This window comes from Myxine glutinosa, chromosome 1 (genome assembly GCF_964187855.1).
Source record: "Myxine glutinosa chromosome 1, kmMyxGlut1.1, whole genome shotgun sequence".
Taxonomy (NCBI): Eukaryota; Metazoa; Chordata; class Myxini; order Myxiniformes; family Myxinidae; genus Myxine; species Myxine glutinosa.
In genome coordinates, this window is record NC_136261.1 from 14,064,931 (window position 1) to 14,080,731 (window position 15,801).

The 15,801-nt window shown below is 43.0% G+C and overlaps 1 protein-coding gene across 1 annotated transcript in view; it reads right to left on the reverse strand.

Annotated features, from left to right (window-relative positions):
• Positions 1-631: 631 nt before the first annotated feature.
• The window catches only part of LOC137421415 (uncharacterized), a 33,302-nt gene continuing 18,132 nt past the window's right edge, over positions 632-15,801 (reverse strand). Inside the window, exons 4-5 of the mRNA XM_068107455.2 lie at positions 11,557-11,607; positions 632-4,526 (exon numbers count right to left, since the gene is read on the reverse strand). Coding sequence (XP_067963556.2) covers positions 3,319-4,526; positions 11,557-11,607 — 1,259 coding nt within the window. The 3' untranslated portion in view covers positions 632-3,318. The remainder of the gene's footprint in view (positions 4,527-11,556; positions 11,608-15,801) is intronic.

A 15,801-nucleotide genomic window follows, 5' to 3' on the forward strand; every position in this document is an offset into this window, starting at 1 on the left:
TTTATCTGTGGTCTGTCGGGAATAAGATAAGTGTGTCTAAGTGCCTACCTTTCTGTGCTGTACCTCTTGTCAGTGTAATCTAAACGTTCTGCAAACCAATATTATAACCTCCTCCGGAGGTCTTGAGAACTGTACCCCTGGTGTCGTGTCATTTAACCCAGCCGTTGTGTCCTTTCCTTAATTGATTTAGCATAGCGCGATTTGGCCAACGTTCGAGTGGAATCGGGTAAACTGTGCAGACGCGGTCATACCAAACCGCTCGGTAAACTAACATCCAAAACCGCGTCTGTAACAATATTATTGGTTGTTCATAACCTGGTGTGGTTGCATTATTGAGTTGGCTGTTTCATTTGCTGGTTCCATTGAGGGTTTTGTTATTTGCTTGATGTCAACCAAGGATAACACATCTTTCTGCTGGGGACCCTCTCGGGGTTCGGAGGTCTACCGAGACCAGAGGTAAGGGGAGGACCCCGTAACAACTATAACATATCATTTTAAATTTTTCTTAAAGATAAAAAGATATTATGATATGCAGCACAATTAATGAAGGAAAAGCCATCGCCATCGAGCATTTTAATCAATTATACTTTGAAAGAGAGACTTTGAATAATGAAAAAAATACTCAACTTGGTCATCAAAAATGTGTATCTTTTATTCAAGATATTGTAAATCGATTACAATAACATAGTTCATTCCTCAGAAAAATCTAAACCATCAAAAACATTTATAAAAACAAAGAGACAGACAGGGGTGAAAACAAAACCTCTGCCCCAACCATCAGAAACATTTACAAAATTAGAATATGAAAAAGAGACCAACTCGAGAAAACCTAAATTTCAATTTGGTGATACTTTTAGAAGATACAAGTGGAAATCTCAATTTCAGAAGGGTTATACCAAAAGATGGATTCAAGAGATTTTTTAAATTGTTAACATTTCAAACACAGTTTCTTGGACTTTAGGTTCCTTTTAGTCGCAGGAACTTCGTTATGGACGAATTTGGACGAAACTTGGTGGACAGGTTCGATATGTGACAATGATTAATTTATTACGTTTTTGTGAAGATCCGCATCCTATGATTTTTAAAGTGATTCTTCAGCATTGGGAGATAGGCCCAAAAATGATACATCGCACACCATTTCAAAAAGTTGTCGACAGGCTATAGGAAAACTTTGTGGATGAGTTGGGTTGGTGACAAGAAGAAACCAGTTATATTTTGGTTAAGGTCCAGAGGCAGATCTGGCCTATCAGTATGATACAAAATGTCCAGGCTGGCAGAGGTATGCTATGCTCCCTGGCAAGTCATTGAGCCATTCTACTTATTTTTTGAATGGACATGTAGATGTATGGATATAATTGTAATATGGATATTGGATATACTGACAGATGGATACGAGCAGTGTGTTGCTGGGCAAAGCATCCTCTTCACCATTTTCACAAAAATTAGCAATTTCGAAAAATTCACAAAACCTACAAAAACCTCAATTTCAAAAACATAAAATAAACAAAATCACAAAACACCTAATTTCTACACCATTTAATCCAAGGGTAATATTTTATAAAAAATATTTTATATACATGTCTTTGACAATAGAACCAAGGAAAAACCAAACAAAATAATGGGGAAACCACAACTCTGACATTTATAGAGAAAATATAAGAACTATGAAGAATATCAATTATATCTTATAGAAGAAATAACCAAATTAAAAGTATATAAAGCACAAACGGTGAAATAGTCAAACTAATTTATTAAAGCATATAAGAAACATAACATTGAATGGACAGAAACCTTTGATGGATGTCAAGAAATCAATGCAAAAATAATCTACTACAATCTAGATAAAATGACATTTGGTTCAGGAGCCCAAATCAGAACATTACCATTTTATCTCCGCTCAACAAAGTAAGGTTCCTGTATTTAAAACAAGATCCAAATCCCCAAATATTATTTTTGAACATTCTTGATTGGGATGGAAGTTATAAAAACTAAGCTACTTTAATAAACCACAAAACAACCAAATATTTATCAGTTCGCATTTATGAATTCAATTCAAAGTATGAAGAATTAATTTAACTAGAAATTATTAATTAATCTGTTTGCTTGAAAGAGTAAAATTTAATAACCTGTATTTATGCTGGTTAATAAATCTGTCTACAACAACAAAACAACAACAGGCATTTTAAGGCCATTTTCCCTGCTAGAGCGGGGCTTAGCCTTGCGGTCCCCATGACAATCTTCTCCATTTTGCCCTATTTTCTGCATCTCTCCTTGTTAACCCCTTTGCCCGCATTTCTTCTTCCACCATCTTTAGCCAAGTCTTTCTCGGTCTTCCCCATCCTCTACTTCCTTCTACATTCATTTCCATCACTCTTCTCAACCAGTCACTTTCATCCTTCCTCAACACATGACCAAACCATCTCAACCTGTTCCTCTTCACAGCATCAATCACAGGCTCTATTCCCATCATCTTTCGCAATTCATCATTTGTCTTCCTCTTTCTCAACGATACTCCACACATCCACCGAACCATTCGCATTTCCACCCCTTCCAGCTGTCTGTTTTAATAAATAAATAAATAAACAATAAACAAATATTTAATAAACATTTTAAATAAATCTGTCTGCTTAGAAGATTAACCTAAATAACCTTTGTATTCTGCTGTGAGCAGCAGTTGGTGCTTTGCCACAAAATAAGTCTCAGAATTAGCATGTAAGCACATTGTAACATTTATTTTGACCAAGATGCCCAAATATGGACTTGTTTTGTTTAGCTTGCCCAAACAGTAATCAGATTTTATGGCTCGTTATTCAACTGAAAACAATAGTGGTGAAGATGCTCTCTGCTGATTTAACCGAGGGCTTTATAAACATACATCGGATCGTTTTATATAAAAATGAGGATTGAATCTTGCCATTTCAGTGGCGAGCTTGGTGTTTGGCAAGCAACCCTTTCCGCACGTGCGATACATAAATGATCGTTGAAATAAAGCGTAGCTCATTGAATTTGTTAGAGTAAATCTATTGCTTCCACAAGAGTAAGGGATACCATTTCTGGCTTCTTGTCCTCATGTTTGTTTACAAATTTGATTCAGTAGTCTGTTGAGCTTTTCACGTACTTGGCCTATCCGAGAGTGGTCCTTCTGTGCCCTTGGTTGGGCTTCATCATGCCGCTACCTCATCCTCTTATTGGAAAGTACATTCTCGGGATTGACTTTTTATGGGAAACATTTTGTGGATTGTGAAAGTTTTGTTATCTTTGATGGATTGTGCTGTGAGACTTACATCCCAAGTGTGTCATGTCCATTTCTGTAACGGATCACGTTTCAAGGACCAAGTTGTGAAGTTTTTTTGTTTTCAGGATTGGCATTGAACCCTGGACAGCCTCTAACTGTAGTTTGTTTGTCGTAATAATCCCCGGGAGCGTTTTCAAAATCTCAGCCAGGTTCTTCATCACTCCTGTTGCTCCAGCTCTCACTGGCACAATGTCGGCTCTCTTGAGCTTCCAGGTTCTTTTTAATTCATTTTTCAGATCCTGATACTTGGTCATTTTTCTGATTTCCACGTTATTCAAACCAAATTCACTGGGTACTGACACTTCGAATAGCAATGCTGTCTTTTCCTTTTTGTGTGTGAGTCCCATGTTCTGTCGCAATGCTTTGTTTTCTATGTTATGGATGTGAATATCTTCAGTGTGAATCCGACTGTGCTGTTTCAAATTACTCAACTGTGAAAATGTCTTGTTGCAAAACGTGCAGTTGTAGGGCCTCTCTCCAGTGTGAATCCTAACATGCCTTTTCAAATCACTCACATGTGAGAAAGCCTTTTTGCAAACAGTGCAATTGTAGGGCTTTTCTCCTGTGTGCATTCTGATGTGAGATTGTAAATTGCTTGACCGTGTGAATGTCTTGTTACAGATTGTGCACTTGTAAGGCCTCTCACCGGTATGAATTCTAAGATGCGAATGCAAATGGCTTGACCGCGTGAATGTCTTGCTACATATTGTGCACTTGTAAGGCCTCTCTCCGGTATGAATTCTCATATGGGAATGTAAATGGTTTGACCGCGTGAATGCCTTGTTACAGATTGTGCACTTGTAAGTCCCCTCTTCAGTATGAATTTTAAGATGAGATTGCAAACGGCCTGACTGGGTGAATGCCTTGTTGCAAACTGTGCACTCGTAAGGCCTTTCTCCTGTGTGAATATGCATGTGGTATTTCACAAAACGAGATTTTGAAAATGATTTGTTGCAATATTTGCACTTGTAGGGTTTTTCCACCAGGTGTCCTTTCAGTTCTCCTTGCAAAAACTTTGATGTATGGCATGACTTCTTAGCAACCCTGGATTTTTCGCCGTGCTTACAGAACTTTTCAAAATAACCAGTTCTCGTGTGATTAAAGCTGCGTTTAGGTTTCTTGTTGCATGGTTGCTGGTCCTGCTTTTCCGTGTGAAGTCCGACTTGGACATTACGACTGCAGCCTGGAACACTCGTGTCAGGATTCTTCTGAGTATATTCAGGTTGAGTGCCTGAGAAGAGGGCGGAATGGAGTTGGGGAAACAAATCACAGACATTAATTTGATTTGGTTAATAATGGGTCATTCAAAGTTCAACACAAATGATCTTTATGCCTTATAAATACAATATGTGGACAGTTACAAAGTTTGATATCTTGAATGTCTCACATTTACTAAAAAAAATAATATATTTTTTGATAAACATCGAGTCTGAAGCAACGAAAGGAAAACACATCATTCCAAAAAGAAACGACAGTGAAGTTGATGACGTGCCATCACAAACCCCCAGCTTCCCATGTAAAGCAAAGTTGAAAGATGTCATGAACATGCCTAGAACAAGATCACCCGTATGGCAGATACTCTGCAAGTAATAAATGAAGTACTGAATCTAATTTACGATCAAACAATCTGATATGAGATTATTAATCTATATAATGAACGCTGAACTCTCCTTTTTTCCCTAACACGACTCTCCAAAGCAGACATAAGACTGAATATGTGGGACAGCGTTATCGTCCGTTTGCCACGTGTATATGTTATAGGTAGTGACCTTGTTGTTGTGAGAAGTGTATTGTTTTTTGATGGTTTCTTACTAATATAGGTCCATAGAGAAAATTTAGCTTGGTTGCCAGATTGGCAACCTTGGGGAAATCCCTTAATTTGCATAAATCTAAAATGGCCACCTCAGATGGTGGTGGATTATGACTTTTTAACCAACTAACTTACAATCGCATGTGATATGCGTTTTCCATATAAATTTTTTACCTCAGGAATCGATCGATATCTGGAGTCAGTTTTGTGATTTGGGATAAAATTCAGGGGTTAAATGATTTTTTTTTTAAATGAGTAACACGTTTATTAATTAAATTTTACAAATTATAATGCACAACATAAATCAATGAAATAATAATAGCGAATAAGAATTTTATAATTTAAAAAATCGATCAATTTACTGCACAATCAGGAATAAAATATGATTATAACTAGTTTTTTTATACTTTGTTTCAAGCATTCCTCACTCCCACTCATCATCCGAATCCATATCACTATTTTCAACTTCCTCGTCACCTTCTACATCTGCTTCTATTCTTCCATCTTCAGTCTCATTTTCTTCTTCTCCTTCCGCCTTGAATGGGTTAGAGCAAGTATCACTGCAAGCACAACTGCAGCACACAGTGCATGAGATCTTGCCATGGTGACAACTGCAACGTTCCGTGCTGCATGTCTTCACTGCAGTCTTGCAAACACACCGCACGACGTCCATGAGATCCTTGGGTCCTGGGGGTTGATGGTACTGGGATGTTATGTTTGATTTTCCACCCATACTTCGAGAGAGAGAGAGAGAGACAGCGACATTCAGCGACAGGTCAGCGACAGGTCAAGTTCAGGTGGAGCCACCTTGTCAGCAGATTTAGCAAGTATGGTCTGCAGATGGGCATGTAAGATGTGTAGGAAGAGATTTTGTTCAGTTGGTGGTAGTGACATTACTTTGAGCAGCTTACCCTACTTCCTTGTGTAGATGTTGTATCTCGCCTCACTCCAACGGGGTCCCTTGTGGTTGAACATATAGAGCACAGAAGAACGCCCGTCCTGCTTCAATAAATTCTGCGTAGGTGGCATCAAGTTCACCCAAAACTGAGTGCAGGCCAGGGAAGTCGCCAGCTCTAAGGGTCTTCAAAGCCGACACTTTTCCCTTGCCATACAGGTATGAGGTGGCATCTGAGCCTGTAAGATAATGCATCCCCAGAATTTGTAGGCATTCCGAGCCGAGTTGTGCACAGGTCACGTTAATGTCCCAAACTGCAACATCCCAACGCTCCATCTGCACTGTGGCCTGGATCTTGTTTTGGTACACCCAGTATACAAGCATGACAAATACATCAGTGTCATCTGAGAGGATGCGGATCACTTGGGTGCCAGACTCAGTAGCCATGAGGAGGTATGAAATTATTGTTATGTCTGCTTCGTCATGAGTGAACACACCATTGCTAGGACTCTCCACAGTGACTCCTTCTCCAAAGTTGTAGGTACTTAGCACTTTCAACAGTTGCAGCTTGTTGTGCTTATTCCTCAGGATGGCTTCTCGACTAGGAAGCGGTGTGTTGATGGTGAGGTTGTAGTTGATGGAGCCGAGGCCAGCACGTCGCATACGTTCATGGTCCTTTGCAGAAACACGGTTTGACTTATCAAAGACTAATATCTTCTTACCAGGTAGAGGACAACCTGGTTTTGATGGACTTAACTATGACCGATGCATTACCTTTCGATGGCCAAACAATGTGGTAAAGAAGCTGGCTCATGTCAACGATGGTGATCTCGGGTAGCCTTGGTTGTCTTGTCTTCATACACAGTTTGCGAGCCAGAAGTGCTTTGCTACCTTTCGTCAAGAAGCCATACTCGTCGATGAGTGAGGGCGGTATGGGACACAACTCGTACTGGAAAATGGGTGCTAGCTTCATGTGCCGCTGTTGTCCAACGGTCAACAGCCTGAGGGAGATAGTTTCTAGGTCGAAGATTATTTTGTCTCCAACTCTCACACCTTTCTGAATGTGTTCCATGGTCTTGATGGGGCTGGAAATGGTTCCATGGAATCCTGATGGGAGGGATGTCCGGAAATCTGCAGCCATTTTTTCGCCTATGTCGACTGATTCAGCGACATTCACCTCAGCATCAGGGGAACATAATTTACCATTGACGATGTTGTAGAGGTGTGGTGACCCATTCTCCAATGGATGAGACAGTTTGGACAGTTCAAGCAAGATTCGACGTCAGTCATCTGCATCCATCTCTCTCCTTTTTTTCCCCCTACTCCTTGTGACGTGGTCCACTGCATGTGTAACTTGCTTCAGCTTGATCTTTGTGTTGATTGACGGTGGGATCAGGTTAGTTGTGCTCCATGGTGTCAGAGATGTAGGCAGTGATGGGAAAAGAATCAATCCACTCTGTAACCCTTTCTGGAGATAAGGTCATACCCTTGAGACTACCCTTTCCTATTCGAATGGCAGTTTGCTCACCAAACTGATCAGAGCTCACACCATTCCAGTAACCCTCTTGGTGACGACATACAAATGCTCCTGACATTATCTCTGTCTTGGCTGCGTGTGGTATCAGGTGGCGCATCTCAAGGCTGTGATGGGTAATGTAGCGGGCACAGCGGTGGTGGCCAGCAACAAAGAAGTAAGGGAGCATACGCTCGAGCGTGAGCTGCTGAAGTAGGAAATCTCCCTCCCTCTCACTACAAAGCAGCTGATGGAGTAGCAGAGTAGGCTTGATGAGGTTATCAACCCAGTGCCTGCCAGTTAGGTGGTGCCGACACATTTCAAGGTAGTCGTTTAAGTCCTGGAATGTCTTTGGACCAGTGATGAGGAACCTGTTAAGAGGAGTAGTTGAAACCATTCGGAATGCTCTCATGGCCCGAACCCAAGACTTGCCACTCATGATTCCTGCTAATCCTCCGAACGCTGAGCTGATAAGAGCCTCAACACCTGATCCACGCATTAATTTACCGATGCAGCCACAGAAGGACTGTATGGTATGCATGATCCCAGGCCTAAGAATAACATTTTTGAAGCGATCAATGTTATCCCATTTGATTTGGCAGGCAACCATGTACAACTGCATGCCTACTGAGATGTGGACATATGACATTCCCATGTCAGTGAAGTCAGAACTGCATCCGGATTAGAGGCTTTGGCATCGGTAAGAGGTCCAAACATATAGGTACTAGCTGGCTTCTTCTGAGGTTCATCATTGCGTGCCTCCTTATTGTTGAACCCACTCCACTCCATTTCCTTTTCCTGTGCGTTGAGTGTGTATAAAGGTGTATATATAGGCCAGATTATATATATATATATATATATATATATATATATATATATATATATATATATATATATATATATATATACATATATATATATATACATATATATATATATATATATATATATATATATATATATATATATATATATATATATATATATATATATATATATATATATATATATACATATACATATATATATATATATATATATATATATATATATATATATATATATATATATATATATATATATATATATATATATATATATATGGAGAAGAGGCCTCTCTGCCATAAAGCCCAGATCGGTGGAGTGTTGCAGTGATGGTTGTCCTTCTGGAAGTTTCTCCCATCTCCACACAGGATCTCTGGAGCTCAGCCAGAGTGACCATCGGGTTCTTTGTCACCTCTCTTACCAAGGCCCTTCTCCCCCGATTGCTCAGTTTGGCCGGGCGGCCATCTCGAGGGAGAGTCCTGGTTGTGCCTCGACACAATCCTGTCTCTGCTCTGCAGGCAGTTCCTTCGACCTCATGGCTTGGTTTTTGCTCTGATATGCATTGTCAGCTGTGAGACCTTATACAGACAGGTGTGTGCCTTTCCAAATCATGTCCAATCAATTGAATTTACCACAGGTGGACTCAAATCAAGGTGTAGAAACATCTCAAAGATGATCAAGAGAAATGGGAGGCACCTGAGCTAAATTTCAAGTGTCATAGCAAAGAGTATGAATACTTATGTCAATGTGATATTTCAGTTTTTATTTTTAATAAATTTGCAAAACTTTCTAAAATCCTGTTTTCTCTCTGTCATTATGGGGTATTGAGTGTAGATTGATGAGGGAAAAAATGAATTTAAACGATTTCAGCATAAGGCTGCAACATAACAAAATGTGAAAAAAGTGAAGGGGTCTGAATACTTTCTGAATGCACTGTAGGTAGGGAGTAAATTAAGGAAATAAGATAATGTAGGACAGTAGGAGAAGGAAAGGAGGTGAGCAGTGTTTGGGAGAGAAGGGAAGGAAGATTGACAGGATGTAGGATTGTAGGGGGAGAGGGTAAAGAAAAATTCTGCCATTTTCTTCTCCTCCTCTATAAGGGGTGAGGTCCAATGCACCAAACTTCTGCCCTGCCTTGACCCCAATACTCCTCCACTTCCCCATCCTCCGCCAACTCTCTCCATTTTCCAACCACCCTCACCTTACTGATATCTCTCTTCACACAATCCTCCCATCTCAACCAGTGTACCCCTTTTCCTCCTACATAGTTCCCTCAAGTAATCTGCTCTCTTTGGCATTCCCTCTTCCCCCATCTGCAACAATTGGCCAGCTCATCTCAGGCGGCGTTTCACCAATCTCCCCGTCAAGCTCATCTGCACACCAATCCCCTCCCTCAGTTCATCCATTCTCCTTCTATCCACCCTCTTCACTCCCTCAATCATCCTGACCCAGTTGTTCTCGCAAACCTGCAGCCTCTGTTGTTGTCTCTCTGTTAGTGCCACCACCACAAGACCATAAAAAGTAGGCCGGCGTTACACACAACATCAGACCCTTCCCTTTCAATCTCCTTGACATATTTCTGTCTGCCATTACTCCCACCACCCTCCAGCATGCTCAATGCATCCACGTGAATCTTCCTCCTCACCTCTACCTTGGATTTACCATCCAGTCACTGTTCCCGACAGATACTCAAACCTATTTCCTCATCTCATCTCCTTCCCCTCTAACCTGATATTTCATTTATTTTCTCTGATTCCCTGACCCACATCACCACAGTCTTCTCCAGACTAATCTTCAGCCCATGCTCTCCAAATGCCTCCTTGCACTCCCCGAGTACTTCCTGCATCTCCCACCCACTCTCCACCATAAAAGCCAGATCGTCTGCATAAAACATCCTCCCCTATACTATCCCTCATGTTCACCTTCCTGCTTACCAGCTACATCACCATCATAAACTTCTCAAAGCACTTCTCTGCCTCAAACCGATGTTCACACTGGCGTCTGAACTCCTCAGACATCTTAGGAGAAAACCAAAACTCTTCCCTCCGTTCCCTTGTACATCCCTTCCACCAACCTAACTTCTGCTACCGGCACTCCCATCTAACTCATTGTCATAACAACTATCTCTCTTGGAACAGTGTCATAGGCCTTCTCCAGGTCCACTATGCCATTTCTCCTTGCACCTCCATCCTCTTCTATACCAGCTGTCTCAGATCGACTATGCCATCTGTTGACCCTACCCTTTCTGCTGCTCTTCCCCGATCTCCTTCTCCACACTCTTCCTTATCCTCCCATCCAGAATCCTCTCCAGCACCTTCACCACATGACTATTGAGCGTAATTCCCCTGCACTTCCCTGCATCTTGAACATCGCCCTTCCCCTTCAATGTTGAACATCACCATGTTGGCGTACAAGATAAATGGAGGACTCCAAAAGGGAAGGACAACAGGGCAACAGAATGTCTGAGTGGAGACAGAAGGGACAGGGCTATTGGACAGGGTATTAAGGGAGACAGGGAAGGGACTTGTATGAGATATATCGTCGATGGGGGTAGAGGTCGGGGATTCCCCATGCAAAAACCACTCGAATTTTTTTGCTGCAAATGGAAACATGATTCATAAGGAATAATGAAGAAAAAAAATTTTAAGTTCGTTTTTACTTACCATGAACCAGCCTCGTTGATCGGCCATATACCAAAAGTGTCAATCCTGCGCTTATCAGCGAGCTGGTAGGGTTAGCAATAATAATACCTTGGACAAACGCCATGTCAATATGTATAAATAGCTTATTGCGCCGTGTTCTAGAAAACCCTTACCAGAAGCAAAAAATAGCATAAACCATAAACACATGCAATAACCTTTTGAAACAGTTGCTACTGCTGCTTAACACTAAACTGAAAGGGAGGAAACCCGGGGTGTGTTCAGTTACCAAGCAGCTATCTAGAGCTTGCCAAGCCAGCCGTTCCTTATCAAAGATTCTGAATGGAGTGCTTGCTTGAATGATTAAGCCATTTGGCGAGCGCGCTACATTCTACAAGAAACTTGGTACCCGAACACACCCCCAATGTTCTTGAGGCCTGACCCTAGATCTACTGTAATCTATATACCCCAGAGAGGAATGACCCTTCCTGCCACTCACGTAGGGAAAGGGTGTACTTTTATTTTAAATGAGCAAGTATGAACCTTAACAAGAAAAAAAAGGAAAGAAACTATTATTACCTGCAGTGTCCACACTATCCCAATCAGGTCGTTCAATCTTCACCAGGGAACCTGAAAAAAAAATAGCAAATTGGTATAAAGTAAGCAAATACAAATATGTTCCTGCGTTTATGCATAAAATAAGTTTATGTGAAAAAAGCAAGTACGTTTATGCATGGAAAATATCCAGATAGCCACCGATGTTGGACCAATATTGGCAAAAGATTAGCAAAGGTAGGGACAGTCGTAAGCGGATTTTGAGTGATGGTCCAACATTGGCAATATGGCAAGCACTTGTGTGGAGTGAATTTTCCAATATGGTGTGCAAAAAAAAAACAAACAAAAAAAAACAACCTTTCTGCAGAACAACAACAAAAAAAAAACCAATAAATTGTGTTATGCAAAATTCCAGTGCACTCGATATAGCCATAAAATTAATGGGTTGCTATAACCCTAACCCTTTGTAACCCTACCCCTAAAGTATATATAAACGTATACAGGCCACTGAAAAAGGATTCAAAACGGGAAAGCAATGCGCCTGCACACTTTTTTTTTTCCCTTCTCTGTTCTCATTCGTTTATTCATTCTTATTCGTTCGTTCGTTCTTCGACCACGTGTTTCTCCCCCATTTCCCCAGATAGTTTTCACTCATTAACCTTCAATGTTTACACTTTCCCCTCAAGTTATGTATTCCGTCATATTTTATAACACCTTTTTCTTCTTCTTCTTTAAAAGGCTGCTTTCGACTTGCTCACCAAATCAATTCATCCCAAAAAAAATATCCATCTCCTATAGTGCCTTTTTTCTACATTCCCTAAACTCTCCTGCACTCCATCCTCCATCCAGCGTCCTTAAACGTATTTTTAACTCGAAGGTCACAAGAAACTCATTTTGCAATAAATGTTCGTTTCCCATAAATCGTACACTTTCAAAAATCCAATCTCACCCCTCCCCTCCAAATCTTCCCCATAACCCCTCCCCTCCAAATCTTCCCCATCACCCCTCCCCTCCAAATCTTCCCCATCACCCATCCCTTTCAAATCTCCCCCCTTGCCCCCTCCCTCCTAAACTACCCCCTCACCCCTCCCCGCCAAGACGCCCCCTCGCCCCTCCCCTCCTAGACTCCTGCCTCACCCCTCCCCTCCAAATCTCCCCCATATCCCATCCCTTTCAAATCCCTCCCCTTGCCCCTTCCCTTCCAAACTCCCCCCTCACTCCTCCCCTTCAAATCTCCCCACCCTCATTGCTTCTCAATTTCCCCCCTCTCACTCCCCCTCCTCAAAGCGTCCTCCCCGCTTCTTCCCTCTTCAAACTCTCACCTCCATCTCCCCCAACCTTCTGCCTCGCTCTTCCCCCTCCTCAAATAACACCTCATTGTGGCTCACCCAATCACCATCAAACCTTTTGTCCGCCCCATCCTTCCCTTTCTCCGAGCTATTCTGAAATCTCTGACACACCTTCAACAGCTCTCCCTACCTCTTCCACATCTTCCACATCTTACCCTACCCCTCCTCCTCCCTGTTCTGTATCTGATGCTCCCCCTTCCTCTTCATTAACGGTATGGACCTCAAACATCCGGGGCCTTCGTTCAAACTTAACTGATCTCTCCATACAGGTTGCTTCTGTCAAACCAGACGTGATCTGCTTAACAGAAACTTTCCTCCTTTATGATGTCTCTGATTCCATAGTATCTCTCCCGGGCTACTCCCTCCTCCGGTATGATAGACCTGAGCCTCGTCCTGGAGGCGGGGTTGCTATCTTTATCAAAAACTCTTCCTCACTCGCCCTGCACTGCACTCTCTCCACCTCACCCCCAGGAATACCTCTGGCTACGGCTTCCCCTTCGCTCCCACCTCTTGTTCATATGTGTGTTGTACCGTCCGCCAAACAGTGATGACTCCATCTACATCTCGCTGTCTGATGATATGGACCAACTTCTATCTACTCATCCCAACTCTCTCTTCCTCATATGTGGTGATTTCAACTGTCATCATGCCAGTTGGCTGGGTGTGGGTACCTCTCTCACCAGCCATGGCTCCTCAGCAAAGGACTTCTGCGACTCACTGGGACTGACACAATCTGTCAATTTCCCGACCCGGATCTCAGTCAACGGAACATCTTCTCTTCTGGACTTGGTTATGACTAACTTCCCTGAAAATGTCTGCTGCTCTTCTTCTGCTCCGATCGGATCATCTGATCATGTCCTTGTTAAAGTGGACATCTCTCTGACCATCCTCAGGGAGCCTGCTCAGCGTCGACGAGTCTGGCATTTCACTCAGGCCAACTGGCACGGTCTTCAAGCAGCCATCAATCATCTGGACTGGTCTCCCATCTCTACCACCTCTGACATCAACTCATCCTGGGAATTCTTCCAAAGTAAATTGCTCTCTCTCATGCACAGATTTATCCCATCTCGTCTTCAGTTGTCATACCCTTCCTCCCGTCCATGGTACACGGAATCTTGTGGTGAGGCTGTTGCCCAGAAACAACTTGCCTTCGTCTCCTGGAAAGCAAATCCAACGGAAGGAAATCTCATTTCCTTTCACAAAGCCCGAAACAAGTGTGTGTCCACCCTCAGGAGAGCCAGGAAACAATATCTCTCCGTTCTCAAGACCGAACTCTCTTATCTGTCTCCCTCTTCCAAATCCTGGTGGCGTCTGGTCAAATCCGTTTCTGGTTTTTGTTCCCCCTCCATCCCCTCCCTTACCTCAAACGGCTACACAGCTGACTCCGCACGTGAAAAAGCTGAATGCCTCAACTCTGTGTTTGCCTCTAAATCTTGTGTCCCAAACCCATCCCTCTCTGTACCCACCATACCCAGTCGTACCCTGCTGCTCCTGCACTCCGTGTCCTTTCCTCCTGACAAGGTGGAAAAGTTTCTGTCAACCCTCGACTCTGATTCTGCAACTGGACCCGACGGCATCAGCCCACGGGTCCTAAAATCCTGCTCTGCTGCTCTATCTCACCCTCTCTCTGTTCTCTTCACCCTCTCTTTTGCTCAAGGTCAACTGCCATCTGCTTGGAAATCAGCCAACATCACCGCTTTGCACAAAAAAGGTGCAAAAACAGATCCTAGCAACTACAGACCAATCAGCCTTCTCCCAATTATCAGCAAAGTCATGGAATCCATCATTGCTTCGGATATGAAATCTTTCCTCTTCTCCAATGGCTTGATCTCTGATCATCAATTTGGTTTCAGACCAGGTCACTCTACTCTGGACATGCTGCTTCTGCTGTCTCAACAATGGATGGAGGTCCTCAATGCCAAACAGGAAATTAGAGCTGTCTCCCTCGACATATCACGTGCCTTCGACACGGTCTGGCACCCCGCTCTGCTCACCAAACTCTCCTCCTTTGGTATCCATGGAAATCTCCACGCATGGCTGGCGGACTTCCTCTCTCGTCGTCGTCAACGTGTGGCCCTGAATGGGTTTCTCTCATCTCCTCTTCCTGTTCAGGCTGGAGTTCCCCAAGGCAGTGTTCTGGGCCCCGTGCTTTTTCTGGTCTTCATCAATGATCTCTCTGACTCTCTCGAAAATCCTCTCTATCTCTTTGCTGATGACTCCACTCTCTGCCGCTCCATTCCTCTTCCCTCAGATCGGCAGTCTGCTGCCTCCTCACTCTCTGAAGACCTGGACAAAATCACAGACTGGTCAAACAAGTGGAACATGTCTTTCAATCCTGACAAATCTCACACTCTTACTATGTCTCTCCGAAAAGATCGACTGGACAACCCTCCCATCTACTTTCTCAACAATCCTCTCCAAGAAGTTCTGTCGCTCAAGATTTTGGGTCTCACTATCTGCCATGATCTTTCTTGGGAAAACCACATTTCCAAGCTGGCCTCCAAAGCCAGTCGCCGACTGGGCATCCTCCGTCGTGCGAAGTCCTTCCTCGGCACACCTGAGCTCCTCACCACATACAAGGCTTTCATCCGCAGCTCAATGGAATACTGTTCTCCCCTATGGGCCGGTGCTCCTGCCTCACACCTAGCTCGGCTTCACGCTGTTGAAACCAAAGCTTTCAGAATTATTGGAATCTCCCGCGATGAAGCTATCTCTGAGGGCCTTTCACTCACTCACCGCAGGCAGGTAGGTGGTCTTTCTGTCTTCTACCGACTCCTCTCCGGCCTTGCACCCCCAGCTCTCTCTGTGCTCTGTCCCCCAAATATTCCTACAGGTCGCACAAGATCTGCCAGCAACCCTCTGATGGTTAAACTGCCGAAATCTCGGCTCTCTGCTCACCTTCACTCTTTCATTCCTCTTT